The sequence below is a fragment of the Paralichthys olivaceus genome, chromosome 21 (assembly GCF_024713975.1).
Source record: "Paralichthys olivaceus isolate ysfri-2021 chromosome 21, ASM2471397v2, whole genome shotgun sequence".
Taxonomy (NCBI): Eukaryota; Metazoa; Chordata; class Actinopteri; order Pleuronectiformes; family Paralichthyidae; genus Paralichthys; species Paralichthys olivaceus.
In genome coordinates this window covers 8,340,370-8,368,277 of record NC_091113.1, presented here as the reverse complement: position 1 = coordinate 8,368,277, position 27,908 = coordinate 8,340,370, and the positions used below count along the sequence as shown (strand labels likewise).

Sequence of the window (27,908 nt, the reverse complement as noted above, 5' to 3'; positions counted from 1 at the left end):
TTGGCTCTTGGAGGTTGTGGCAGTCACATTTTTTATATTATGTTATAACACTTCAGAAAAAATTATCAATAATTTTAGAAATGATAATTTGTTGTGGCCTGAGTGAAGTCACTCAAGTCTGTGTCCAGTTTCTTAAACAGAACCGTCCATTCATCCTTTATCTTTCACTTATTCCGGCCCCTGTTTGCTGCTTTTGTATTTGTGTGCTGTAACTTTTTGGGCCCCGTAAGGAAATCGTGTAGTCTGAACTTGTGGTGTATTGACACATTATATAATATATATTATTTGTCCCTTTTATATACTCCAGGTGTGCAACAACAACAAGAACTGTCACTGCGAGGCTCACTGGGCGCCTCCATTCTGTGACAAGGCGGGTTTCGGAGGGAGCTTGGACAGTGGCCCCATCAGATTAGCAGGTAAAGTACATCAGATGGCTGATTTATTGTAGTGGGGGTCGTGCAGGTCTTTGGCGCAGAATGATTGAGTGTTTCAACAATGATATATCTCTGACCCCAGAGTCAAACTAAATCTGAGAAATCCTTCGGCATTTTTTTGAGTTTTAAGGAGGATAATACTTGGAAGAATCCTCAAAGTTAAAGATCAGAGAGCACAACATTAAAGACTGAATCCATTTTCTTTCAGCTGTTTGTCTTTCAGCACGTTTCAAATCTTTCTCCACACAAATCACAAACAATGATACTTTTGTATTTGTGGAAGGCGTTTTAGGTTCAGATGATATTTTTAATCTCTATTAACGTCTATCTGCATTCGAACGCAGATAAGTTAAAAAAGCTGATAGCCGATTCATTTTGGTCAAAGTGTTCCGCCTAGTTTGCTTTCCGCATGGACTGTTTACCTCCGGGCAACGTGATTGGTAAAACTAGAAACCAGAACCTTATACATGCTGCACATTCACATGCAGAATCTGTTTATAGAGATTTCTTTGTGTATTTCTACACAGACAGTGGGAGTCTGACAGTTGGCATCCTGGTGGCTCTGCTCACTGTCCTGGGCGCTGGTCTGATCGTCTGCATCAAGAGAAAAACTCTCCTCGGCCTCCTCCTCACCAGCAAAAAGAACCCACTCGAGAAGCTCAGGTGATTTTTCACACAGCATGAAGTTTTATATTTTAATGTTGCAGTGAAAATGCAAAAAAAAATTAAAGCTTTGATGGATACTGCTGAGCGGTAGCATTTTTACAGCTGGTCACACTGTGAAGTCAATTACTGTGAATAATTTGTTTTGATTTTATAATTTGAAATAAATTAGCTTTGTAACTGATGTATTACTAATGTGATAAAGTTTGCAATTAGCAATTTATGATTCTACTTTCTATTCTAGATCGGTGAGTGCAGCAGTCGGCGGATCATCTGCTCCGGACCAGCCTCCATCAGCGAGCACGACACCCGCGTCAGGACCGGCCCCGCCGCTGACGTACAGCACCGCCATCTTTAAGGTCACTACAGATCACACGTCTTTGCTTGAGAGGGACTTTTGTACAATATGTGGGGCTCAAACACACGGGGGGGGGAGCACCAGCGGATGTGTTCTTTCTTGAATGTCGCAGCTGTTTCTGCAGCACAAATCTTTCTCGGCAGGATTGACGCGTTGTTTTCTCACAAGCGGCAGCTCATTCAAATCCAATTAAATCATCCACCTCTGTGTGGACATGTGGAGGAAGTGGTGATAGCGGAGCCGTGCCGAGCCGTGTGTTCTGTGACACTTGAATACATTTCTGTTCATTAACAGCTGCCTGTTAAAGGAGAATGTGGTAAATCTGCGCCTTTTCCCCCCACAAGATTACTTGAGATATAAAATCATCCTGTCACTGATAATTGCACGACAGAGCAGAGGAACGTTGCTTTAATGGCTCGTGTGCCCGCATCACTGTGCGCCTTAACTACTCCATTACTGCCCTGACATACTTTGTAATGGGAAGTGACCTGTGATCGATTGAGTGAGGTTTGTGCTGAAATGAGATGAGCTGCAACTGAACTGAAATTTCTGCTGCGGGGTGGCACACGAGCGAAAGGCCGGCTGGGGTGCGGGACCATGGGATTGGTGTTTTCAGTCAGTGGCATGTGGTTTTCATTTGGGGTCAGTGGTAAGAAGAGAAAGGATGTAAGGCTGTTTGATGTGAGCACAGTGCAGGTGAGGTCATTTTCCAGTTGTTGGGATCTGTGTTAAAATGCTGCATGTGTGTTTTGTTTAGTTTTTTTGGGCTGTGCACATCTGGCTGGGTCTAAATACCAGGGAGATTTTTTTGGCTCAGTGTTATGTCTGATCCGTTTCAGTGGGAGTTTGTATGCCTTCTTCAGCTCATGGCACAGTCCTGGTGTTTTACTTTGATAGGTTACTCAGGGAGGACTTGGGGAATCGTGAGCATTTAGGGAGCGTTTGATTTATGCCTCCTTGACAGCATCAGGAAGAACAGCGGAGGAAGAGGAGGAGGTTAACATGACTGTTTCTGATAAGAAGCAGTCGGATTCTCCTCTGACTGACTCCTTCTGTGTTTCATCTCTCTGCAGCCTCCTCACCGGGGGCCGGAGGCGGCGCTCCCAGCACCTTACCCCTCCCACAACCTGCGCCGGCTGCCCCAGTGCCCTCCAGTTCACCTCAGCCACCCCGTCCCCCTGGCTCTCACCGTGTCCCTGACCCCCGGCCCCGGGCAGCTGAGACCTCTGGTGCCTCCACCTCACAGAGACCCTCCGCCACATGCCCACGTCGCATCCAGGGGGGCGTCGTTCCGCACGGCGCCACGTCACAACTCCTGCAGGATGGTCATGGTGAGTGCGGCCCATGATCGCTTAGTTGGAAACAATTTATTTTATGATGTTGCTCGCTGCAGCTCCTCTGCTTTTACCCACCGCTGCAGCCAAACCAGGGTGATGATGTCGTTTGCTCCACCTTCACACTGTTATTGTGATGTCAACTGCTTTCATGGTTCTTTTGTGTCCTATAAAAGCATATGCTTGTTGACAGTTGTGCACAGTCCCATAAAATAACGAGGTTAACCCAGGAGCCAGCGTCATCCGAGCGAGACTTCAATTCTACAATACCAACCACCACATAAATAATGAAAAGCGGAGCCAGGCTTGCAGTGGGAGGGGAGACCGAGAGGATGAAAGACAACAGTGTGTCCAAATATCGCAGGGTGATAAAGTCGCAGCCACTGGTATTCCATGGAGTTTAGTTATAGTGTCGCAGGCTGTCAGAGTTGAGGCGAAGAGAAAGCAGAGAGGTTCCTGGTGTTAAATCCCTCTCGCTCAGTGATTCTCAAAGTCTCTCATTTCCCTTTGATCTGGTTTGACTTTTACTCTGGAGGGGCCAGAGAGACAGAGGGAGGGAAAGAAAGAGAGAGGGATGAAAAGGCAGAAAGACAAAGTGATGAAGTGACAGGGGGAGGCTTGAGATAATGAGTTGATTTAACAAAGATGATCAATATTTATGTTTTTGGAGATTCTTCTTTCAGACTCTGTCGCGTAAATTCAGTACCTCTTGGTTTTTGAGTCTTCTTCAGATGAAATATCTGAAGACGTCAACTTGGCTTCTGGGAAAATTGTGAAGACAAGTTTATATCCAGGGGCGACTGTGAGGTACAGAGGGCCATCCACTAACCAGGAGGTCTGAGGTTTGATCCCCAGTTCCTCCAGTATGCAAGGGTCCCTAGCAAGACACTGATCCCCAGATTCCCCCTGACGGCTCTGCCAACAGTGTGTGAATTATAGAATAGGCTATATCTAGAGAAATACATAGAAAATTGTACATGCATATGCATAATATACTGTATATATATATATCGTGTGTGAACGGTACTTTAAGGTACTTTTAGTGGTCGAAAAGAAGAAAAGTACTGTATATACATAAATACTATTATTTGTAGTTTTTGACTTGGTTCTGACATTTTAATTGATTTATTGAGCATAACAAAATTATAGATTGCCTTTTAATGGAAATAATTATTAGTTGCAGAATGTTCAAACAAGCAAATGAGTGAAAACAGAGAGAGACCAAAAGTGGATGAAAGAAACAAGTTCCAGACCCAAACTCACCCGGAGCTGATTTTAATTTATGTCAGGGAGCGCGGTCTACCCTTTAAGAACAGCACTGAAAATGAAGCTGCAGGGGAACTGAGGTCATACCAGTATCAGGCTAATTAGAGGTGTGTTAAACAGATAATGACATTTTAGTCTTGTCCAAATTATTGGAGGAGGTCGCAGAGGAGACTCTGGTTTTAAAAACACATCATTGTTCTGGAGCTAATAAGAGTTATGGCAGCATATGTTGGATTATGTCAGCGCTCCATAAACAGCATTGAATAATTATGTTCTAATTTTCACATATTGTCATCGTCATGTTACTGTATAACACCCGCCCCCCCCCCCCCCCCCCCCCCGAAGAATCATGAATAATAACAACGCACTCTAATATAGTTAAAGTTAAGTGTTACCATGGAAACCATTGTGATGTTAATATGTCAGATTTTGCTAAAAGGCAAGTTGGGAGCTGCAGTTCACAGGCAGCTTGGTAATTAAATTATACACAAACAAATAAAATGATGACAAACAACCACCACCACGATGATGATGACAACAACAACCACCTCCTCCACCACGATGACAACAACCACCACCACCATAATGATGATGACAACAACAACCACTACCACCACAACGATGACAACAACCACCACCATAATAATAAAGATGATGACAACAACAACCACCTCCTCCACCACGATGACATCAACCACAACAACCCCCACCTCCACCATAACAACGATTACAACGATAAATATATATAAAGCTACGATTGGACCAGATAAAATAACAAGAAAATAAATAAATTCCCTTTCGAAGCATGTTATGTGCTGTGCTATAGAATATACGGCACAGTTTCCGTGGCCATTTTAAATAAAGCTTCTTGGTTTTCTTGCACCTGTACAGCAGGCAGAGCTTTGACTCCTGACAAGAAGTTGATTTTTCCCTTTCAGCTGCTCCTATTTAATGTCGGAGTGTGAAACTGAAAGTGATTCCTGTTGGCAGCAGACTTCACCAGCAGTATCTTTAGCAGCTGTTTGGCAGCTTCGAGACATTGACAAAGCCTTTTCCAACACCACACACACACACACACACACACACAGTGAAAGCTCTCTGCTGGGGGCATGGAAGAATTTTCCAATTGGATTGCTTCACCTGAAGGAGCCAGCAGGGTTTTTTCAGACAGTCGTGGGTGAGATACAGGTTCGGTTTATTGTAAGTTGAAACTACAGCAACATTCTGTGCCATAATCACCCCACAGTGTAAGACGCGCTCTATTCTTCCGCCTGCTTTTCACTTCACTGCCATTTGATATTGCTTCGGTATATCTGAGAAAGAGCTGACCCCAGCCCCGCTGCATGATGGTCTTCAAAACTCGTGATGATGCTTGACCTCATGGGTATAAAGGGGAGACATCTAAGATTGAACTGTGATGTTTCCTCCGACAAAGCAGAAGAGGAGGAAGTGAATGGAGACCAGATGGGGGCAGAAGTGGGCCTTCATCATGACCTCAGTCTTCTATAGAAGATTAAAACCACATGAGCTGCTCCTCTTGATATAAATTGCATGGGCAGCGCTGCCCTGACACATCTGTGAGGAGGACACCAGCAGCAGGCCTGATCTGTTCATGGTCTGACTGTGAGTGCCACCTGGTGGAGATTATTATTATAATAATAATAAAACGTTATTTCTACTGCACTTATCTAAACAAGGTTAAAAAGTGCTGAAGGAAATTCATGGAAATAAAACAACGCAGAGCAAATCAAGACAAAACATAATAGAAAATATTAATTACAAGAAACAGTTGAAAATCAGGCATGTTTTAAATAATGAAAACAAGTTAAGTCTAATCTCCTCTCATTCCAGAGCCTTGGGGTCCAGATGACTAAAGCCTGGTCACCCTTAGTTACCAGCCTTGACTTATGGGAACAACTAGCAAAGTGTTGGTTGGAAGATCTTAGATTACAGTCTGGAGCAGAGGGAGATATTAGCTCCGTAATATAACTGGAGCCTGATCGTTCTGAGCTTTAAAAGAGTCTTAAAATCAATCCTAAATCTGACTGGCAGTCAATGAAGGGAGACAAGAGTTGGAGAGAGGGACCTATCATGGTGTTGAAATGTGAGCAGCAGTGTTCTGCACCACCTGCAGCTGAGACACTGAGGAAAGAGCTAGACTCATCTTTTCTAGGTCAGGAAAAGACAGAGCTGATCGAGTGTCTTAGGTTAAAGTATGTTTTAAAGCTTTGTTAACCTCAATGATAAGGTTGTTCTCAGGTATTATTTTTATTTTTCAGGAGTTGGAGAAGCCCAGTCCCCCTCAGAAGCCACTTCCTGCTGATCCAAGGAGCTCTCGTCTGGTTAGGAGTCACTCAGTTGTGCAGGGCCACACTGTGGTCCAAGGGCCTCCTGCTGTTTGTGGCCCCGCACCGAAACCTGGCGTACCCAGACCTGTGCGCCCTGTCCCACACCCCAACAGGTGAGTCCCAACCATGATGTAGATCGATTTATTTATATTGACGCTGTAGGTAACAACTACAACAAACAACAAAACACAGATCCATCTGAAGCTCAACTCATTAAGACTTTTAATCTCACCTTATTTTACCTCACGCTGTTGATTCAAGTGCTTTAATTGATTTTTGTGTGTGTTTTTTTGTGTCTTAGAATGTTTTGTTTATTTTACTTTTGTCCTAAATTCTGCAATATGGTAAATTGGGTTTATGTGAGGAAGGAAGGATGTGAGTGAAGGAAGTAAAGAAGTAAGTAAGGAAAGAAGTAAGAACAAAGTAGCAGAGAAGAAAGTAAATTAGAGAAAGTATAGAAGGAAGTAAAAAAGGAAGGAAGTAAAGAAGTAAGGAAGGATGGAAGAAGGTGTCACTCACATGTGAATCACTTCTCTCCCTGTTTCAGACCCAGCCCCAAGCAGCCTCCGACACTACCAAAGCCTTGCATAGTTGCCAACGTCAAATACAGCAGCTGAGACTTTGACCGAAAAGGGACATTGTTGTGATGAAGACACTAAAAAGAAATTGCACTATGAGGAAGCTCTGAAAACCTTTAAAAAAAAAAGAAAAGAAGATGGTGGCTTCCCTGAGTTTTGAATCAGGAGATCTGCCGTGTCCCTTTGGTGCTCTGTCTCTGAACGGTGCTACGAGTCTGAGCTCAGGTACATGTAAAGTATTTATATTCTGTATTTATTGCCACGCAGTGCACTGTGCCAGACACTTTTACTACGACTTACATTTTGATTTGTTGTTTGCATCAATTTCACTATTTTGTTTCCATATCAACTCATCTTTATGAAGGCGAGGGATTTTGTTTCTTTTAAAGCCAATGTGAAATTGTGCATTAACGTTTTTTTGTGAAAAGTGTTTTAATGAAGGGAACCTGTTAGATGAGTTTTATTCTGCACACAGCAGGAAGAGTGTGAGTTGAGTTGAGAGAAAACTTCAGAGACACTTCTAATTCATTCACAGCTCAGTGGGGGGTTTTTCCCAGAGCTTAAACGCTCTGTGCCGATCCTTGAGCCGGACTGAGAAAGGCTCACCGCGGCCTCTGAGGAGGAACACTCTGCCGTGGTGTCACCGCTGCAGCTCTGCAACCTGATTAAACAGCTGAAACACTGTGTGGGAATTGGAAAAGTGCGGCTCGTCACCTCTTCTTCCAGGTGACGAGTTGGGATTGTGAAATGTCACTGGTTTTGCCATTTCCCTTTGCATGTACCCCTTGAAGCTCACTCGGGGGATGTGGGGGTGCTGAGGGATGAGCTGAACGTGGATCTAAAAATGAGCCGAGCTCAAGCGAGCGTTCACATCCCAGAGAGAGAGGAAGCTTTCTTTAAAGCATTGCTTCCACTGAAGGTCAGGTGTGTTGGACTATTTCCCTCCATGCATCGAGGATCAACGGTGGAGCCGCTGAGGACTGTCTTAAAGCTGCGGCCATGAAGGCATCACATGTAAAAACAACGGTGTCCGGCCACAGCGTCCATGTGTGGATTTAAAATCTTTTTTTTGTGTGATGGGGTGAGGATGGATTCACTCAACCAGGACAAACTGCTCCATCTCTGCAACTGATATGAAGTTCGGTAACTCCACCACCCAACCGAATCATTCTCTGCAGTTTTTCAAACCTTTTTCCTTTCACTTATTTTTTTTTAAAATTTACATCCTAGATACAATATCCTGCACAAATCAGACGTGGAAACCGAACATGGTTGTATCATTTTTTACAGATTTCTTGTTTTAGCAGCGTGTTAACATTTACATTCAGCAGCATTTCCTTTCAGCACAGCTTCTCTCAAACATATAAACTGAAAACTGACGTCAGACTGAACTTTTCTTACTTTTGATACTTCGATTTTTTCAATGACGCACTAGTTTTACATCCATGGCTTTGTTTCCTTTGCTTTGTCAGTGCCATATGTGTCCACGTACTGATGAGGCCGTCCTCTTGTCCTGTCACCTGACTGTACGTCACGTCTGCGAGTGATCTGCGTTCCTTGTACAGTGTTTTACAGTGGAACACGTTTTTCATAGCTTTTTTTATGACGACTGTTTGATACATCATATGTAAAGAAAACAAGTGTCGGCCTCTGATCATGGTATTTTGAACACTCGAGCAGCATTAGTAAAAACTGTTTTTTCAAACACAGGAGAAAGTTTGTGGTTTTGATTTTTGTGAAATGAAGAGATATGAAAGAAACAATCAATTTCTCCGTCCACACGCAGCAGCTCTGCTTTGTGAGAATACAAAGAGCACTTTAACAGTTTTAAAGGCACAATTGCCACGTATCTACACAACATAACCTTTTGTCAAGAGCCCCCGGCTTTTCTTTTATACTCGAGCTGAAACACAACCAGGAGATTGAATACTGATTCACACAGTGCAAGTGTAATTGGTTTTACCATTTAACACTTGTCTTACTTCAATAGTCAGAGCTTCTGTGTAAGAGCAGTTTGCTAAGGTCTTTGTAAGAGTTTTTAAAGAGAGTGCTTCAATTCGTGCAGGTTTGGGATTTTTTGTTAAAAAATATATAATTACTTACAGGTTGTATAATTCCACAGAGTGCATTTTACCAAAAAAACAAAAGGAGAGAATCGGGATCCACAGGATAAAATATTGTGTTTAGTGCTGAATATTTGAACTACACTTGTGTGCAATTAAAATCATTCAGGCCACATGTATTGTTTCATGGTAACTCACAGACACACAGGCTGTAGTTTTACAGACTAGAATTTAACAGAGCTGACACATGAAGAGTAGGTGAAGATAAAGAGGACCAAACGGCGCCCCTGGTGGTGAGACTGCAGCCTGCTGAAAGTGAATTTGTTGATTGGGTAAATGCATTGAGTTCAACTTAATCCAGTAGATGCTTTTCAACTATATTTAAAGAAAAGTCAAGAATCAAAAAATAAGGTCATTTACACTACTTGGTGAAAAAAAAGTCCACAGCTTTATTTCCTTTATTTTGTGTGGGGTTTTTTTTATTATGACAATTTTATCATGGTATTATTTATCTCTTAACTTACTCTTAACTCTTACCACTTAAGGTTTCTCATCCCTTAAGATACTGTCTCATTATCACTTTATGTCCTAGAACTATATATATATAAATATAAATCTGCTTCAAGTGGTGGAAATTAAACAGGGTATTGCTTTATAATCTCTGCAGCTAAAAAAATATACTGCACTGTTTTTTTTCCCTTTCAACATAATATGCAAGAGAAATTTAGGATCAGATCTGAGCGTCATCACTGCTCAACACGTGATCGTTTGGATAATATTCAGGCGATTATGACGAGTTCATCCACATCGCTCAGAATTGACCGTGAAGTCCGATAAGCAAACTGGAGCACGTGTGGAGCCACGCTGCCTGGAGGAGAAATTACGCACCGGTGCGCACTGCGTGTCTGCCAGCCAGGCTCGAGGAGGACAAATCCGAAGTTTGACAGGTTTAATCGTGTAGTTTTGGCAGATAGGAGACATCCTGGCTAATTGATTTTTAAATAGCACATATCTGATTGAATCTGAATGGACTTGGAGCTTGTTTGGAAGGGAGGGTGGGAAAAAAATCATCCGTGCACTCTCATGTCGGAGGAAAAGAATCCAGGGGAGACGGCTGAAGTTTGCGCTGAGAGTGTTGAATGTCCCGGGGAGGACTCGTTCGGCTTTGGAGACGATCTGGAGCTGAATCAGTTCGATGGATTGCCCTTTTCCTCCCGTTACTACAAACTGCTGAAGGAGAGGAAGACTCTGTCTGTGTGGAAGCTCAGGTGTGAGTTTGAGGAAGCTCTGGTGAGCAACCAGCTGGTGATTGTGAGTGGGACAGCCAAGACTGGGAGGAGTACACAGGTAAGACCATATGATATTCACATGTGGAAGAGTTGGGGGGAGGAAATCTGCCAGAAAGATTTCATGTGTAGTTTCATTTGTACAGTTACATTAATACATTTTTAGGGGCTTGGGGCATCAGCCATAACTATTAGTGCAAGCTCCTTTATTTCTCCATATCTAATGTACTTTCAGATTTACATTTCAACCCAAACACTAAAGCATAACCCACTTTTTATGACTTTATGCTTCATGTTCAGTCCAGCCCTCAAACTGCACATTTGTAAAGCTCACCATGAATTATCTGAAGTACAGTAAATCCTCTCTGTGTTATTTTTTCTGTCCAGTATTTTCACCTTCATCTGCCTCACAGCACAACTTCTGTCTTATAGTTTTGATTCTCGGGGATGTTCTTTTAAAGCAAAGCACCAAATGATGTGAGTCAGTGTGAACAAGCTGCCCCGCTCAGCAGATGCTGTTGTGTTACTGTGATGCTGTCCCAGCTCCAGCCCGCCCGCCTGCCTGCCTGCCTGCCTGCCTGCCTGTCTGTCAGCCAGCACAAAGGCTCCAGCAGGGGTGTTAGGGGACCTCCTGCTGCTAAGCCCTGATCCGCTGGAGCCGCCACATGCTGCCAAAGCAATTTTGCATTATGAGCGATAATACCATAGGATATATCCTGTCAGTGTTTGTTTTGCTGTGTGCTTAAACAAAAGCTGCCAGTGCAATCCTGAAAGGATCCCCGCCAGTGAAAACCAGCATGATGTAAATAGAGAGAAAAGTGTTCTGTTTAATGGAGAAGAAATAATCCAAAGCACTGTAAAGACATCCAGTGGCTTTTCTTTCTCAGATCCCTCAGTGGTGTGCAGAGTTCTGCCTGTCTGCCCAGTACCAGCATGGCATGGTCGTGTGCACACAGACCAACAGGCAGCAGGCCGTGGATCTGGCCCTGCGCGTAGCTGATGAAATGGACGTCAACATAGGCCATGAAGTGGGTTACACCATCCCTCTGGAGACATGCTGCTCCTCCGACACTGTCCTGAGGTTTGTGACAAGCTCTCAGTCTGTTTCACAGCTGGCAGCAGCATCACAGAGTGACACTTTTACATCATCCACAAACCTTCACTGTCACTCTTAGTTTGTTCCACCCCTCTGCTCCTCAGCGGATGGATGGTACACACACACACACACACACACACTCACACACACTCACACACACTTGTGCTGCTGTAAAGTTATTGCTTTGTAACACCCCTCTGATGGCTTTAATTACCCAGATACTGCACTGACAATATGCTGCTGAGAGAGATGATGTCAGACCCTTTCCTGGAGCACTATGGAGCCATTATTATCGACCAGGCCCACGAGAGGACAGTTAGCACAGACATTCTACTGGGTCTCCTCAAGGACATCCTGCTGCAGAGGCCCGAGCTCAGGGTGGTGGTCCTCGCCGTCCCGCCCATGACTGACAAGCTGCTGAAACGTTACGGCAGGATCCCTCTCATCAATCTGGAGGCCTCGTGTCCTGCTGAGGTGGTCCACAGCAACAGCGACAACAAGGACTACTTCTACTCGGCGCTGAGGCTGGTGCTGGAGATCCATCGAGCCAAAGAGGACGGAGACGTTGTTGTGTTTTTTGCCTCAGATGAGGTATGAGATTTTTATTGCAATTTTTCACGAGTGGTGCCATTGGGCTCAGAGCTAAGACTGGTTTAACAAACCTCTAATTTTAGGAGGCCCGCTGTGCCCAAAGCATCCTCCAGAGAGAAGGCACCAGGCTGGGGGCAGACCTGGGCGAGATGGTGCCTGTGGTTCTGTGCCCAGGCCAGGGAGGGCTACTGCCATTTCTGACCAAGCAACCAGACTCGAAGACGTCCAGGAGAGTTTTCCTCTCCACCCACCACGGCGAGGACAAGTGGTGGCCGATAGAGTCTCTCAACTTTGTCATCGACACAGGAGTCCAGAAAAAAATGGTAAGGTATAACTTCCTATGACGGATATACATTTTAATGAGTATTCTGATGATATGAATTAGTATTTGGGTTTCACCTCCGACTGCAGGTGTACAATCCGAGAATAAGAGCTAACTCGGAGGTTCTTGAACCCATCAGTCGATGTCAGGCAGATGTACGCAAGCAGCTGTCGGGGCCAACAGGTATGTCTGATAGACATGTAGCTGGAGAATAGTTCAACTATTGGAAAATGTTGAAAATGTTTTTTTCTGATGCTCATTGTTGTACTGAATTGAATTCAATTTATTTGCTAGGTAAATGTTTCTGCCTGTATCCAGAGGAGAGCCAGCTTCCTGTGGAGAACACCCCACAGATACTGGAGTCCAACATCACGCCAACAGCCCTTTTCTTAAAAAGGATGGAGATAGCCGGCCTTGGACAGTGCGATTTCATCGACCGACCAGGTGAATTATCCTCCCGGGGGGGGAAGCTTGGACGAGTTAACACTGGAACACGATTCATGACTACATTTTATTTTGGGTCACAGTTTCCCACAGACAGCATCCTTCTCTCCCACCCTAAAACAAAAACCAGAAGTGTGTGTGGGAATTTTTTGTTGGGTTTTTTTTGGCTGAAGGAAGAAGAGATGAATTTGCTCTGTGTAGCTGTTTGGGCCCAGTCAGCCATGATTTAGCTGAGCTGACAGGACCCTGCGACCAACCATTGTCTGAGCTCTGACCTACCCTCACATGAACAGGACAGGCTACAAAGAGGCCAGCTCATTAACGATTACACAACATGGCTCATTAGGGCAGCGCCAAACCAGTACAATGAAGCGAAGGTTCACGCCAAATGTATTGTTACATCTCTCCATTCTCGCAGAATTTTGGCACAAAAAATGACTCTTCCCCAATAAGTATGATTCATATTCTCCTGTTTGAGAGAATGTGGGGAATAGAAAACTCAAAGAGCTAAAAGGATTCTTATGGTTCAAGTTTGTAACAATTAGAATTCCCACGCATCACTTTTTGGCTCATTTATTTCCTTTTTAGTTTTTAATGCCACCACTAGGAGGCACTAAAGTCAGGGATTTACAAATTATCCACAAATAAATGTCAATGATATGATATATACTGTATATATATATTATAGAAATGAGAGAAGTTAAATACAACAATTTTCATGACGTGTCTTGCTGAGGACTCTGGGAATTGTAGTCTCATGTTTTGTTGGTTGAGCATTTCTTGAGAAGAAAAGATTATACAGATTGTTATTTTGTGAGTTTATAAAAAAACGACTTTACAAAAGACGGCACATCATACTTTCTGTATTACTGTCAGATCCTGAAGGCCTCATGCAGGCGCTAGAGGAGCTCGACTACCTCGCAGCTTTGGATGATGACGGCAACTTGTCCGAGATCGGCATCATAATGTCTGAAATCCCTCTGGACCCTCAGATGGCCAAAGCTCTGCTCGCGTCCTGCGAGTTCGACTGTGTGAGTGAGATGCTGACGATCGCAGCGATGCTCTCTGGTACGTTGGTGAACTAGAATAAGAATCGATTCAAGTTCTCCTAAGGATTGAAAATCATTTGTTTGGTTCATCTCACCACATGGACACTGTTTCCTCGTCCTCCAGCTCCGAGCTGCTTCCTGAAGCCACCTGCCGGCCTGAGCCATGAAGCTGTCCAGTGTCACCGGAAGTTCCAGCACCCTGAAGGAGACCACTTCACCCTCATTAACATCTACAACGCTTTCAGACAAAGCCAGAGAGAACAATGTGAGACGATGTTAAAGAACAGAGCCAATATACTGATCTTAAATCTACCTAAACATGTTTGTTTAAATAGGACAGTGCACTGAGGTCGTCTCAATGTGCTTCACCCTTCACGTGAAATCAAAAACAAAATCACACGAGAGATAAACCTGGTGTCTAACTAATATGAAGAGAATAAAATCTTCAAAAAAGAAAAACAAGGCATTAACACTGAGAATTTAAATAAATCCTCTTACCCATGGATTAATCTTCAGCAAGATGTCATACTTAATTCCATCCAGTCACTGGTTTGTTGTTAGTACAGATTTAACAGAGTTTCATTTTATTCAATTCTCGAGGGCCTCATCCAAGCTGAGCATTGTTTTGAATTTAGTTCCTTACTGAGACTCAATGCACTCTTTGACTGAAAATGTACGTCATAATGCATTTTTACCACCAGACATCAATTCTGAAATGTGGTGCCAGGACTATTTCTTGGATCACTCCGCCCTGAAGACAGCTGAGGCCATTAGATCAGAGCTGACCGACACTTTGAACCGGATCGAGCTTCCCGTCTCGGACCCCTCCTTTGGAACCAAGACTAACACGCTCAACCTCAAAAGGGCTCTGCTGGCTGGGTTCTTCATGCAGGTATAATGAAACTAAGTGTCAGCGATGATGAATCTACCCCTTAAACTGGATCCACGTTTACACCATTTTTTTCCCCGCAGATCGCTAGAGACGTAGACGGAGCAGGAAACTACTTTATATTGACGCACAAGCACATGGCCCAGGTTCACCCGTTCTCCGGTTACGGCGCTCAGTCGCAGAAGCTCGGGCTCCCGGAGTGGGTCGTTTTCCACGAGTACACTCTGTCAGAGAACAACTATATGAGAACAGTGTCTGAAATGTCCCCACAAGTGTAAGTCAACCCGTTTTTTTAAGACAAAAACACCATGTGGACAAGCTTATTACATCTGCGTTCTCGTGGGTTTTGTTATTGCCTCGCTGGTGAGACATATTTTGATGCTATGATCATCATTGTAAAATTGAGCCATTTGGTTTAAGTCTTTCTAATCCTCTTGAAATTAGGATTTGTTGTTTTCCACATAAAAATGAAGTGTTGACCATATTCAGTCTTGTTTTTCCATCTTTTTTAGGTTCATTCAAATGGCGCCACTCTACTTCTTCTACAATCTGCCACCTAGTGAGAGCAAAGACATATTGCAAGGCCTCTTGGACCCAGACGGATCCAGAAAACATAAAGAGGAGAAACCGAAAGCTGCCATAATGAGCAGTGACGCCAGCAGCGGCTGTGCGGTGATGCCACAGAGCTACGACAGATGTGTGATTCAATGATCTGAAAACTTCTTATCTTAATGTCAAATGCAGAAATGCTTCAAATATTTATAGCCAATTTAAAACAAGTATTGTAATCATAACTGTTGCTTAAAAGTTGTTTTGATGGTCTCATGTACAATATGCCGACTTATTCCGAAGGTGGTGTTTTCTCTGGTGTCAGTTGACGTAAAAAGTAGTAAACAAACTACAAACACTGTTTATCCGTTGTGATCTGAAACAATGTGTAGTCCTGTATTCTCGAGTTCTGTATCTGAGGAAGTTTCCTTGTTCCCTGAAACCTTGCAACAATTCAAGGACCAACCCGTAAACATTTTGATGCTGATAGATCAGGGAGGAAATCCAGGAGCTTCTCCAACATTTTAACTGATTTCTCAGAGAAGAATTCATGGATCTTGATGGAACTGATATTTATGTGTGCGCAATTTGGTGCAGATCTAAATAAAAATCTGCATTAGCGAATTTAAATGTGGTTTAATAAGGGAACTGTTGGGCCTTGGTGGAAGTATGTGGTATCTGGGTGCCATTCTAGATTTATTATGGTCTCTCCGCTCCCTCTCGCCTGCTCTACTCTCACCTCACCGCTGTTGGTCTGGAAACACTGGTATCTCAGAAGCTGTGTAGATTTTGAGTTGACATGCTCTCAGCTTTAGAGGGCTAATCATTGTCAAGGTATGCAGAACTATAATATTCATATTATTAATCAGTCAAGAGAGACATGCTTGAAATTGGTCGACAAAAACAAAAAATGCTTGTATATATGATTTAATATTAGCAAATTAAACCAGATCAAATAGGTTCAAATCAGCTTTCTACCAGGTTTCATCAAAGAAAAATCTGGAACTGTTATCAAATTAGCAAATGACCCGTTTCCTCCTCCATTCACTGAGACTAGAGTCTAAAATTACTAATTTCATAAACACATGGTTGATAATCAGTACATCATGACTGTGCTGTTCTACTTATATTCACAATGTAACATTTGTATATTTCTGCACTATAAGCAGAGGTGATATCCGTCAGCGACGTTTCTTAAATGAACCTGGAATTTGTAAAAAAAAAAAAAAAACTCTACAATTTCTGGAGAAAAAACAGCTCGTCAGGTTTACAATAGTGACACTACTGTAGCTGATGTTACCAGAAGTCTCTTAAGAGAGAAGTGAACCATTTCCATGACCCTGAAAGTCCTCAGTGTGTACATAGGTGGCTTTGGTTTATTGTGAGGTTCACACGGTTAAGTATTCTTTGAGTTTGTCCATGATGGCAGGGAATCTGTCTGCAGGTATCAGCATCACTGTCCTGAAGGGCTTCATGGGGACGTCATCAAACGACCATCTGCCGCTCAAACAGGAGTCTGTCTCCTCCTGGACCGAGTAGTGGAACTTCATGATGGCTTGCTGTGAGGAGGAAACAGACAACATTCAGAACTACAAGAGCAATAAGACACAAAAGTTTTTCATCACATTAAAAATTAAAACAACAAAGGAACTGCATCTAGAGAGCTAAGTTATTATCCAATTAAAGTCTGAGCTAACCTTACATAGTATCCTTCATGCTTAGACTGCTTGTGTTTACCTCAGAGAAGAATTCCTCCTCTGCATTGACAAACATGTATTCCTCTTTGGGAGCGCCTCCTCTGGCTGGGATGGTCTTGGTTGCCTCTTTGCAGGTCTTGCTGATCATCAGACAATAGTGACACTTCCCACTGGGCTTGTTTGTCCTCTGAGCTTCAGCTATTTCTTCCCTGGGGGACAGAATTACATTTGGTTTACTTTCATGCACACAACATTTTCAAAAGACAGGTAACATTTTCCCATCTTCAAACTTTACTTAGGTTTTATTCAGTGTCACATCCAGGATGCAATTTCAATTCGGTGGAAACGGGTGTCATGATGCATATTATGGCATATTTATTTCCATTTGAATGGTAGCTGTGATAGTTGTTTTAAAGGGAATACAATGAGTACATTTCTTCCCGTCAGAAAATACTCTGGAGGACAGACAAGTACATATCAAGAACTCACTGTAGCTGTTTGTGCAGAGGAAGGGCGATCTGTGGAGGGACGTTGATGAAGCGCTCGCTCAGCAGGAGCCCCACTGGCTTGCTGGTGTCGCTGAGGATCTGCTCTAGCTGCTCTGTGACGCTGTGGGTGGCGTTCTTCTCACACTGCTCCACGATCAGCTCCTTCACCTCCTCCACACACTGCACTCCCTGCCAGCAGAATAAGAGACACATACAGCTGAAATTAAATTTAAATGGCCGCTGTTTTCAAAGCCCGTTTGTGAAACCTGCGCCGATGGTGTTTACCTTCCTCTCTGTTAGGTTGAGCATTGTGATGAACCCAAACACTTCGTCTGGGTCGTCGTCATCGCTGTCCTCTGGTACCTCAGCTTGCTGGAATTAAGAGAAAGAGCAGGTGAAAACATGTTGGAGCTGCAACCTTTGTATTTTAAAATGAGAACAGACGGATGAGCAACTCACCTTGATGACACTCCCAACATGATTCTGCTGAATGATGATATCTGTCATCTCTGATGTGTTTACATGAGCCTTCAGGAAGAGCTGTGTCCAAACATAAGAGAAGGGATGTCACACTTCGAATCAAACATACAACAAGCTACCATACAACCACGCACTTTCCTTTTCGTGCAAGTCAGTCAATCATGTGGTAGCAGTGCAATACATAAAAGTGCACATACTTTTAATTTACATGTAGGAAATAAATAAAAATGAATGAATGTCACTGCTCCTCTGGGAGCAAAGAGAGAACCTATGTAATGTTATGGTGGTGTTCCTAATAAAGTGCTCAGTGGGCGAACACACTGTCCCAGACGCACCTGTTGCAGCAGCTTCTTGACGCCATTGAAGTCATTGACTGAGATCGTGTGAGCCTCGAAGTCCACAGTGACTTCCTGAAGAACAGGAAGGAAACAGAGCGGTTACAAACAAAGACCAAAGTAAAACAAGTCATCAATCACAGCTCCTTCTGATGCTACAATAACAGAGAAGCTACTTCGTTTACTTTCAGGGTCTAGTTTCTCTGAAGCAGGTTTCTTGACGTGTACTGTGAATACTTATAAGTATATGTACCTTCATATAATAACGTTACATCGTAAATATGTATCTTATATACTTCACAGTGTGAGTAGCAGCTGGGTTAGCTGGCTAAGTCGTTAGCCAGCAGAGGCCAGTGAACGCGTGTTCCGGGTTAATTCACCTCGTTGATCTCTTCCTCCGACGCTTCGCTGTCCTCCTGCCCGGAGTCCTCCTCCTCCTCCAGACTCTCGTCGGAGCTGCTGTCGCCCTCCTCGGGATTTTTGCCCAAACCCACCGCTCTCCTCTTAGCTGAAGACGCCATGCTGCTGCGAAGAGATCCACACACCACGCGTGTCACCCGAGAGTGGGCGGAGCACACGGTGTTAAAGTTGAGCCTCACGGAGAAAGCGACACAGTGAAGCCGCCATTACGGCTCCGAATGTACAGGACCAGCAATCTAGCTTAGCAACCATTAGAGCCACAATGGCTTCCGGTTTGCGTTTGGTAAAACGGAATGAACCATTTAAAAAAAGGGGTGGAAGCTCTTTAAACTCTACTTATACTACTTTAATTCTGTTATAAATAGATATTAACACCGCCTAATAGCGTGACTTATGTTTTAATGTTAATAGTTTTTGTTTTTATGAAATAAAAAGCGTATTTGGAGAAGTTAGTGGAATATTCACTGCTTATTCTTCCCTTTCTTCACCGTGGCTGGAGTCGTCACTCGCTCAGCTGTAAGAACAAGTCAAGGTATCTGCATTGTGTGTTTTATGTTGTGTTTATAACCACAGATAGAAATCATCGTATCACACGAGAAAGATTAAATATGTGTATCGATGGTAGCTTCCATTCAGGGAACAGCTGATCGGGCTAACGTGTTAGCGTGTCCTGCTAATGTAAACAACAACAGGGCAGGAGGACATGTTTTAGCTGCAGACAAGGGTTTCAAATTTTTAATCACCTCCTGATCACTGTCCCATAACCGTGAGGCGACATATTTGTTATCAGTAGGTTGCACATGACAGTTTGAGGGTGTAGCTGAGCTCGTTGTGTCACTCACACCCTCTGTCCTCAGTGTCTGTGCAGGTTCCACAGCTGTCTTCACACGGCTCCCTGCTTTCTACTCATTTATTTTGTCAATACACCGTTTTTAAGGTTATTATCAAGATGCATGTGCTGCTCCTGAAAGAACCAAGAGATGGAGATACTGGACCTGACCCTTACATCAAGGTAGAGGCAGTTTCTCTTGCATCGAATGATGTGGAACATTTGTCAGATCTTAATATTTTTTGCATTTGACTGCATATTCTTTATTTTTGTTTCTCCAGGAGCTGGCGTCACATGGTCACAAAGCCACCCTGATCCCTGTGCTGTCTTTTAAGTTTGTCTCATTAAACACGTTGTCGGATAAGGTAAATTAAACTGTAACATCAGTATAAATTCAATATATTTGTGTTCTTGTATTTCACATACTCACTCTTTTATTTTTTTGTAGCTTTTCCAACCAGAAAAACACGGAGGACTTATATTCACCAGTCCAAGAGCGGTAGAGGCCGTGAAGATGTGCTTAGAGGCTGAAGAAAGAAGGGAGGGTGAGACTTAACAGAAAACTACATTAACCCCTCATGATGATCGTAATCATCCGAAAGCACATGTTCTGATAAAACATACGTCTGGATTTCTAAACTGATGAAACAATTGAATTCAAATTTAGTTAAATGTTCATTTCTCTTTCCCACACATAATTCTTAATTCAGAGTGGATCAGCTCTGTGAAAGACAAATGGAACACCAAGTCCATCTATGTGGTCGGGAAGGCAACTGCTGCTTTAGGTGAGTCATTGTCACGTCGGAAAACACTTTTCTTCTAAAATTCAGACTTTGTGCGTTGTGTTTGTTATAAACCTCTGCTGTGTTAATGCTAGTTGCAGCAGAGTGTGTCAGGCACCTGGTGCTCACAGGGACGTGTGAAGTGATGTTACTGCCCTCAGTCATTTGGAAAGAGGTTGTACACAAGTGACAGTTTGCTGTGACGCAGGTGCAGCACGATCCTGTGTTTTTGACCTTCTTTGTTCATGGTCAACGTCAGCAGTTTTTATTATTATTGTAATATGTGCATGATTTTATCATTGCATGCATTATTAATCCTTTTTGTGTTTAATCCACAGTTCAGAATCTAGGTCTGAATCCTTTGGGTGAGGACACAGGGACGGCAGACGTCCTTTCACGCTTTATCATTGAACGTATGATATTTTTTATACCTCATCAGGTTTTGCTTAATTTGAAAAAATTGTGATTGTTCTGATAACTAATACGACCTTTTAATTAATTCTCATCGTAGGAGAGGACACAAATATTCCACCACTTTTTTTCCCCTGTGGCTCAATCAAAAGAGAAGTCTTGCCTACGGCTCTGAGGGAAAGTGGTAAGCATTCCCCCCTCTGTTGGGCCTCACCATTAAAACTCAAGGTGGTAAAGTCCCACTGGGGTTATACTAATTATAAAATAGTAATTTGTGCTACCTTTTTCACTGTGGGGATCGATGTCTTTGTTTCCAGGAGTGCCCCTAGAGACGCTGACTGTCTATCAAACAGCTGAACATCCGGACCTGGAGAAAAACCTGAAGAACTACTTTACAGAGCTGGTAAAAACACTGAAAACATGTTCGAGAATGCATTCTATGGTCAAAAAGCTCATTTTGTCTGTGCATTGACAGGGAACACCAGCCAGCGTAGCTTTCTTCAGCCCATCAGGAGTGAAGTTTTGCCTAGAAGTGGTGCGGAGGTTGTCGGGTGAACACCTCACTGAAATAAAGGTACAGCATCCTCATCCAGTCACACACATAAAAATTGAAGGAATCTACAGCCATTAACAGATTGTCCACTTCTATATGTGTGTTTCCAGTTTGCAGCCATAGGACCGACCACACAAGATGCAATGATGGCAGAAGGCCTGTGTGTCAGCTGCACTGCAGAGAAGCCAACAGCGGAGCACCTGGCTGCAGCGATGGCCAAAGCTCTTCAGCCACCACCACTTTAAAATCATCCACTCTGTCGACTCTATTTTTTATATTCTGTGTTATTTATTTGTGTTACCATTTGTCTGTTGAACTTTACCCTCTCTTCTTAAAAGTTATAATGTTTATTTAAGATACTTCGCGAAAGAGTAAAGGGGGGTCTTTTGCCAGAGAAGCCACAGAAATGTGTATATGATTATATATTTATTTATGTTGAACATAAGGAAGCGATTATTTTTGAAAATAAACTTGGATCAGTTTGGTGCTGGAATGGTTTGATCATTGTGGTTATTCACTGTAAAACACTGTGTGTGTTTGTGGCACAGGTCATGGTTGTCCTGAAACACTGTCACTTTCATGTCCACATGAAAGCAAAGCGTTTCACTCCTTCACAACAGTCCATTTAAAATCAGTGGAGCATGTATCACACATCCACACAATCCAGTCAAGAGATAGGTTTACTTTTCACCCAAAGGTGAGAAAAGTGGGACATCTCCATAGAGTCACACCTTCACGTGGGTGCGGCTAAAGTCAGGATTTGCCTATAAAACACTGGCTGCTCACTTGCCTTGACTTTTATTTAATCTCAGGAGTGAACCCAACGCCACGATGCTGACTTTTACCCAGCTGATCATTTTGCTTTTTTGGACCAGCATTAGCTCCGCTGATGCAGAGAAACTTTTCCACAGTCGGGATCATTCTGATGTGCAAACCCTCAGTTCTCACCAAGCTGAGGTTATAACAGACACGTACACGGCAGAGGTAATTTCTTACACTTTTTAACCTTCGCATCTATTTGATTATACGTCTCATGATACATTATAGGACGTAAATGTACTTTAACTCCTCTCTTGTAGGTATTTCTCTCTAGATATGGATTCATGAAGCCAGTGAACTGGGAGGAAATCCAGTTTGAAGAGTCACACGCAAATTTTAATGACGACTTCCTGGATGAACTGGAAGCCACGATACAGGAGGGGACCTCAGGGCCTCATTCAAGGGATGATCCTCAGGATGACGATGAATACGACCACAAGAGACCAACTGAGAGCGAAGCCTTTATATCTGCACTTAAGGAGTTCCAGAAGTTATCGGGCCTGCCTGTCACAGGCGTGTTCGATGAGACCACAAAGCTGGCAATGAACAAACCAAGATGTGGGGTCCCTGATATGGAGGTTGACTTGAACGCCGAGAACAGCAGCACCTCAGATATGGAAATAAGTCCTGGTGAAGCTTTTAATGGCACAGATAGTAACAGCACAGAAACTAGTTTAACCAATGATGCTTCTTTTGGTGCAGCAAACTCCTCTGAAGACGACTTATTCAGTTTTAATGACACAGAAAGTGTCCCCACAGGCAACTCCAGTGACTCCAGCATGAATTACACACAGGAATCAAACTTATTCACTGACACCTCTCTTACAAACAGCTCCAATCATCTCATCATAGACTCTCAAGTGATAAATATCAGTGTGAACACGCGTCAGAGTGAAGCAGTGCGACGCAGGAAACGCCACCTTGCCGCTCTTGTGTCCAAACAAAGACGCAGGAGAGATGTGACTGAGACCGGCTACATGGCCTTTTCCAAGAGGGTGCTGAAGTGGAGGCTAATTGGAGAAGGCTACAGCAGCCAGCTGTCCGTCGAGGAGCAGAGGTACATCTTCAGACTGGCCTTCAGGATGTGGAGCGAGGTGTCGCCGCTGGAGTTCGTGGAGGACACACGCTCCCCGCTGGAGGATGTTGACATCAGGCTGGGCTTTGGAACAGGTAGTTCTCAGCCAAATACAAATGAAACTCAACAAAACATATTTTTATATTGATGATTTATTTTTATATTTTAATGGTAAAACTCATTTTTCACTTTCTAAATTTCATTATATAACAATATAGACGGTAAAAACAGCTTTCATGTTAAGAATCACTAAATTGCAGTTGTTCAGTTTTCCATAGAACTGCAATATTTTCGTTTTCTACAATAAAGCTTTTGTCTTTTCTTCAGAGTTGTGTCTTTATTTAAATTCTCTGTCCCACACAGGAAGACATCTCGGCTGCAAACAGAGGTTTGACGGCACAGGTCAAGAATTTGCCCACGCCTGGTTCCTGGGTGATATACACTTTGATGACGATGAGCACTTCACTGGTCCCAATGCCGGAAGCGGGATCAGCCTTCTCAAAGTGAGTGTATGTCAATGAAAACAGAGGTATCATAAGAAAGTAAAGTTCAGGTTCAAATATTTTAATTTCCAACCTGTGGCAGGTGGCAGTCCATGAGATCGGCCACGTCTTAGGTCTCCCCCACATATACAGACCTGGATCTATAATGCAGCCCAGCTATCTGCCACATGAGTCTGGCTTTGAGATGGACTGGACGGACAGGAAGGCCATACAGCACCTCTATGGTACATGGTTGCAGCACCATCTAGTGTCTACATTCACACACACACATTCAGAGATCAATAAGGTTCAGTTCTATTTACACAGACTGACACCAAGTCCCACTTTCTTCTCCCCAGGGGTCTGTAAAGGTCGGTTCAACACAGTGTTCGATTGGATCAGAAAAGAAAAGACGGCCTACGGGGAGGTGGCCATACGCTTTAACACCTACTTCATGAGAGACGGCTGGTACTGGCTGTATGAGAACAGAAACAACCGCACACGTTACGGCGACCCAGTGGCGCTGCAGGCCGGCTGGCGTGGGATTCCAGTGGATGGTGTGGATGCATGTGTGCATGTCTGGTCCAGGAGAAGAGATGCTGTTTACTTCTTTAAAGGTACAGATATCACACTTATCAGGAGGGTGGTCCTTTTCCTTAAAGAAAATCCTGAGGGAGTGTTCTTCTTGTTTTGAGCAGGTACTCGGTTCTGGAGGTACAACAGCGAGAACGACAAGGTGTTCAGACAGGACCCAGAAGGTCATCGGTATCCGAGGTTAATCTCTGAAGGTTTCCCCGGGGTGCCTGGTCCAATCGACACAGCCTTTTATGACAGGAGAGACTCCCACATCTACTTCTTCAAAAACACGCTTGTAAGAACGGCACCCTTATCTCTTCTGTGGCGAATGAGAAATGGCAATGTACGAAGGGAGCGAACAGTGATTGTTAGATTAGTTGGGTCAGAATCAGAAACAGTAGATTTGGGGATGGTGTGAGAGAGAGGCCCTGTGGGCTGACGGCTGGAGATCATTCACGACAGTCAAAGTCACTCAGGCAGTTCAAAAGGAAACTTTGATAATTTCATTAATTGCAAACTTGTCAAGGAGTTTCATCTTACAGCAGATCCTTACGCTGCAGTACTAGGGCTGTATTGAAGAAAAAATATTCTGAGAATTTCGAGAAAAAGTCAAACAATTACAAGAATAAAATCTTTTTACTCATTATCATACATATGTGATGCACAGAGGGCATAATGTATGTGTCCTGGTGGGGAGCCCTGTGACCCTATTAAGACTTTGATCTGTCTCTGGTTTAAGTCCATCCCAAATACTTGTTCTTTATAGGATTTATAATCTAACAAAACTGGTCTGTAGAACAGAGATATACAATAACCTAAAGCCCAAGCTCATTTATTGTTCCTCTGCATGCAAACAAACTTGTTACGCTTCCTCTGTGATTTGTTTTCCTGTTGTAATTAAATCACTGAATAAGATGGGAAACAATTATCTGTTCAAACAGGTGTACGCATTCAGTGTTGAAGCCAACAGCTTGGCACGAGGCTTCCCCAAAAACATCAGAGAAGTTTTCCCCGCAGTGGTGAGCGGAGACCATCCAGATGGCAACATCGACGCTGCCTACTTCTCCTATACCCACAATGCCATCTTTCTGCTGAAGGGCTCCTGCTTCTGGCAGGTGGTGAGCAGCCGCCATCGCTGGCGTCGGCCCTCTCTGCCCCGGAATGGCCTGCTGCCACACAAGGAGGTGGATCTCCACTGGTTCGACATCTGCAACGTTCATCCCACTGCTCTCAAACTAACCCGCTGAGGGTGTAGATGTAATAAAGTCTAGTGCACTGATGAAGCCTGCTGCTTTACCTGATCTTCCTATGTTGTCATTTGTGTAGACACCCTTTATATATTCTTTCAACACATTTATTGTATAAAAGACAAAAACAATAAACAAGTAGTGTTTGCTAATTAAGGCATGTTATTAATATATTTAAGAGCAGCTCTCTCTCTCTCTTACTGCTGCCAAATGCATCCTACCATTTTATTATTTTCATTATAATAAGATATATTTACATGTTTACTGGGTGAGAAAAAGTGCGTCAACATCTCTTCATTGAAAAAAACTAATAGCTGAGTTTATTGCATTTATCTGTGTTTTTGTTTGGTCTTGTTAATTTTGAGTAAAACTAAAAACTAATTTGTATGTCAAATGTGTTATAAATTAATTAATTAAAATAAAGGGAAATCATATTGGTTTACAACATGCTCCACTTTAGGTTCTCATCCAGAATACAATTTGCTGTAATAAAAGGCTCTCATTTGTTTTGGGATATTCAGGCCACTTTAAGTTCACATGAAGGCCAGACGTTCTGCATCATGGCCTGAAGAGACTTATTCTCTAAAAAAAATATCTGGGAGGTGTAAGGAAAAATAAGCATGGAGAAAATAATTACCAATTAACCCAGCTTAAGTCAACAAAATTCAATTCAAACTACAAGCAACTAAAATGGCTTCACATCACATGCACTTTCCTCTCCTGTCAATTAAAAGGCAACTGGTTGTATAGACACAGACCATACCATTCTTGTTAGCCAGTCTAGTGAAAGTCATCTTTAAGAACCAACTTTAAAAAAGCCTCTGCTGGCACTTGTCACCATGCTAGCTTACATTTGGCAGCTTGATTGAATGAACACCTATACACAAATGATGGCAAATAATAATTAAATCAAAACCCCCCTCAAACATGGTTTCTCCCAGTGACATCACTGCTGATGTCACCAAAGGTAGAAATACAGGAAGTGTTGGGGCAATTTTCTCGTTTGCTCCAGCAACACGTGGTGGGAAAGGTGAGTACCAAAGAACTAGAGATTAAATGGCAAGTTGTTTATTTAATTCTGATGGTACCTGAACTGTAACCTAACATAACGCCAAACACAAACAGACCCTTGATATTGTGTGTCTGGAAATATTATGGTTGAAACAAACGATTTACAACAGTTAACATAAGTGGCTTCTGAAAAAGGGACAATGCTGCATTCTTACCCACATTGTCACATAAAGATTATACAAAAACTAATAAAACATTGTCATAGCTCACAATGTACATATGATGTACATCGGAGCGAGTTATCATGTCAAACATATTGGATCTATATCTTTTGGAGAAACATGCATAAAAGTATCTTGTGTATAATGTTGGAAATGTGGTAAGAAGAAGGTTTCTGGGTAAACATACAGATTGAACATGTGGTCCTTTGACATAATGGTTTTGGAAAAGAAAGGCCACATATTGATGTAGATATTCAGTCATTCAGATTCCTTACCGTGTTAATTATTTGTGCAACATGTCACTTATTGCCAGATCCACTTGTTGAAAATAACAGTGATCTTTGTCAATAAAACCTTGAGGTGTTGGAAAACAGTTATCTGCTGATTATTTTTTCTGGATCCCTTCTTGTTATGAAAGGTTGCGTTAAAGATTTACACACGATCAATCAGAAAAGAGCCTATTGAAATTTAGATTGAAGCAAAATGATTGAAAAAAGGGGGACTCATCTCATTGCTTAATGCCGTTCCATTTTATAGTAATCATTTGAGCAGCGTGCAGAGAAACAGACATCGATTGTGTAATCAATACCTTACTTGAACACTTATTAAGGCGGCTCATCTGCGGAGATCGGGGTCCTGGTGGGCCTCAGATAACTAGCGTTGTGCTCCAGGCGCTCCACAGGCCATATTAATAAATTGAAGAAGAAATCAATTACAAGCAAAGGAAAGAAAATGTGAGTGGAGCTGCGGAGATGGATGTCATGAGCTGATGGGTTTTCTCACACGTTCGCAGAATGAGGGTCTCTTTCTGTGGAGGAATCATCAGCATACAAATACACGTCCACATTCATCTTCTGCTGAAGAAGGGTGCTTGGTTCTCTCGAGGAAATATTTTTCACCTTATTTGAGGGTTTTGATTGAAAAAGAGCTTCGTCTCTGGCCTCACAGTTCAGGAAATACCTTATTAGAATTGAGAAATCTACTATTATATTGCCGGATCCCATCACTCCAAGAATATATGAAACATTTTTCTCAGGTTGGTGTAATTCGGACATTTTACCAGAAAAACAGTTGCGTTCTCACATGCAGCCGCCCTGGAGAATGTCAGGAGATTCAGTGCATGTCTGAAAGCTGCTTTGGTGCGGCAGAGGTATGCAATGGAATCTACTAAATCATATGCTTGTTGCTGTAGTGTGGTTGACATTGATAGAC

At 42.9% G+C, this 27,908-nt stretch overlaps 5 protein-coding genes across 6 annotated transcripts in view; 4 read left to right on the top strand and 1 right to left on the bottom strand.

Annotated features, from left to right (window-relative positions):
- LOC109627143 (disintegrin and metalloproteinase domain-containing protein 12-like) overlaps nucleotides 1-8,697 on the top strand; it is a 74,095-nt gene extending 65,398 nt beyond the window's left edge. Inside the window, exons 18-23 of the mRNA XM_020083555.2 lie at nucleotides 308-416; nucleotides 962-1,097; nucleotides 1,342-1,456; nucleotides 2,529-2,786; nucleotides 6,335-6,516; nucleotides 6,951-8,697. Coding sequence (XP_019939114.2) covers nucleotides 308-416; nucleotides 962-1,097; nucleotides 1,342-1,456; nucleotides 2,529-2,786; nucleotides 6,335-6,516; nucleotides 6,951-7,020 — 870 coding nt within the window. The 3' untranslated portion in view covers nucleotides 7,021-8,697. The remainder of the gene's footprint in view (nucleotides 1-307; nucleotides 417-961; nucleotides 1,098-1,341; nucleotides 1,457-2,528; nucleotides 2,787-6,334; nucleotides 6,517-6,950) is intronic.
- Nucleotides 8,698-9,830: 1,133 nt separating this feature from the next.
- dhx32a (DEAH (Asp-Glu-Ala-His) box polypeptide 32a) lies at nucleotides 9,831-15,894 on the top strand. The gene is made up of 11 exons (XM_020083245.2): nucleotides 9,831-10,391; nucleotides 11,218-11,411; nucleotides 11,645-12,017; nucleotides 12,101-12,340; nucleotides 12,429-12,522; nucleotides 12,634-12,783; nucleotides 13,660-13,851; nucleotides 13,957-14,097; nucleotides 14,534-14,724; nucleotides 14,805-14,995; nucleotides 15,234-15,894. The coding sequence occupies exons 1-11, from the start codon at nucleotides 10,071-10,073 to the stop codon at nucleotides 15,430-15,432; spliced, it is 2,286 nt and encodes a 761-aa protein (XP_019938804.2). The 5' UTR covers nucleotides 9,831-10,070; the 3' UTR covers nucleotides 15,433-15,894.
- A 287-nt stretch (nucleotides 15,895-16,181) lies between these two features.
- Nucleotides 16,182-18,791, bottom strand: bccip (BRCA2 and CDKN1A interacting protein). Its single transcript, XM_020083247.2, has 7 exons — nucleotides 18,651-18,791; nucleotides 18,271-18,345; nucleotides 17,915-17,995; nucleotides 17,741-17,827; nucleotides 17,457-17,644; nucleotides 17,008-17,176; nucleotides 16,182-16,829 (listed from the first exon to the last, which is right to left on the bottom strand). The coding sequence occupies exons 1-7, from the start codon at nucleotides 18,789-18,791 to the stop codon at nucleotides 16,659-16,661; spliced, it is 912 nt and encodes a 303-aa protein (XP_019938806.2). The 3' UTR covers nucleotides 16,182-16,658.
- A 293-nt stretch (nucleotides 18,792-19,084) lies between these two features.
- Nucleotides 19,085-21,758, top strand: uros (uroporphyrinogen III synthase). Its single transcript, XM_020083248.2, has 10 exons — nucleotides 19,085-19,222; nucleotides 19,628-19,702; nucleotides 19,801-19,884; nucleotides 19,968-20,064; nucleotides 20,230-20,304; nucleotides 20,640-20,714; nucleotides 20,813-20,896; nucleotides 21,030-21,115; nucleotides 21,188-21,286; nucleotides 21,376-21,758. The coding sequence occupies exons 2-10, from the start codon at nucleotides 19,640-19,642 to the stop codon at nucleotides 21,508-21,510; spliced, it is 798 nt and encodes a 265-aa protein (XP_019938807.2). The 5' UTR covers nucleotides 19,085-19,222; nucleotides 19,628-19,639; the 3' UTR covers nucleotides 21,511-21,758.
- Nucleotides 21,759-21,909: 151 nt separating this feature from the next.
- mmp21 (matrix metallopeptidase 21) lies at nucleotides 21,910-27,414 on the top strand. 2 transcript variants are annotated; one of them, XM_069517343.1, is made up of 7 exons: nucleotides 21,910-22,236; nucleotides 22,359-23,254; nucleotides 23,523-23,662; nucleotides 23,745-23,886; nucleotides 24,001-24,258; nucleotides 24,340-24,512; nucleotides 25,159-27,414. In XM_069517343.1, the coding sequence occupies exons 1-7, from the start codon at nucleotides 22,097-22,099 to the stop codon at nucleotides 25,462-25,464; spliced, it is 2,055 nt and encodes a 684-aa protein (XP_069373444.1). In that variant the 5' UTR covers nucleotides 21,910-22,096; the 3' UTR covers nucleotides 25,465-27,414. The 2 variants fall into 2 exon arrangements, with proteins under 2 accessions (XP_069373444.1, XP_019938805.2); XM_020083246.2 differs by having other exon boundaries at nucleotides 21,910-22,249; nucleotides 22,345-23,254.
- Nucleotides 27,415-27,908: the final 494 nt, after the last annotated feature.

Excerpts from the sequence above, each read along its gene's own strand:
- uros (XM_020083248.2), top strand. The coding sequence starts at position 19,640 with ATGCATGTGCTGCTCCTGAAAGAACCAAGAGATGGAGATACTGGACCT. Across the intron at positions 20,715-20,812 it reads TTCACGCTTTATCATTGAAC|GAGAGGACACAAATATTCCA; the intron begins GTATGATATTTT and ends TTCTCATCGTAG. Across the intron at positions 21,287-21,375 it reads AACACCTCACTGAAATAAAG|TTTGCAGCCATAGGACCGAC; the intron begins GTACAGCATCCT and ends GTGTGTTTCCAG.
- mmp21 (XM_020083246.2), top strand. The coding sequence starts at position 22,097 with ATGCTGACTTTTACCCAGCTGATCATTTTGCTTTTTTGGACCAGCATT. Across the intron at positions 23,255-23,522 it reads CAGGCTGGGCTTTGGAACAG|GAAGACATCTCGGCTGCAAA; the intron begins GTAGTTCTCAGC and ends TGTCCCACACAG. Across the intron at positions 24,513-25,158 it reads ACTTCTTCAAAAACACGCTT|GTGTACGCATTCAGTGTTGA; the intron begins GTAAGAACGGCA and ends CTGTTCAAACAG.
- bccip (XM_020083247.2), bottom strand. The coding sequence starts at position 18,791 with ATGGCGTCTTCAGCTAAGAGGAGAGCGGTGGGTTTGGGCAAAAATCCC. Across the intron at positions 17,996-18,270 it reads TCAAGAAGCTGCTGCAACAG|CTCTTCCTGAAGGCTCATGT; the intron begins GTGCGTCTGGGA and ends GTTTGGACACAG. Across the intron at positions 17,828-17,914 it reads ATGTTGGGAGTGTCATCAAG|CAAGCTGAGGTACCAGAGGA; the intron begins GTGAGTTGCTCA and ends TCTTAATTCCAG.
- dhx32a (XM_020083245.2), top strand. The coding sequence starts at position 10,071 with ATGGACTTGGAGCTTGTTTGGAAGGGAGGGTGGGAAAAAAATCATCCG. Across the intron at positions 11,412-11,644 it reads TCCTCCGACACTGTCCTGAG|ATACTGCACTGACAATATGC; the intron begins GTTTGTGACAAG and ends TTAATTACCCAG. Across the intron at positions 14,996-15,233 it reads TCTGAAATGTCCCCACAAGT|GTTCATTCAAATGGCGCCAC; the intron begins GTAAGTCAACCC and ends CATCTTTTTTAG.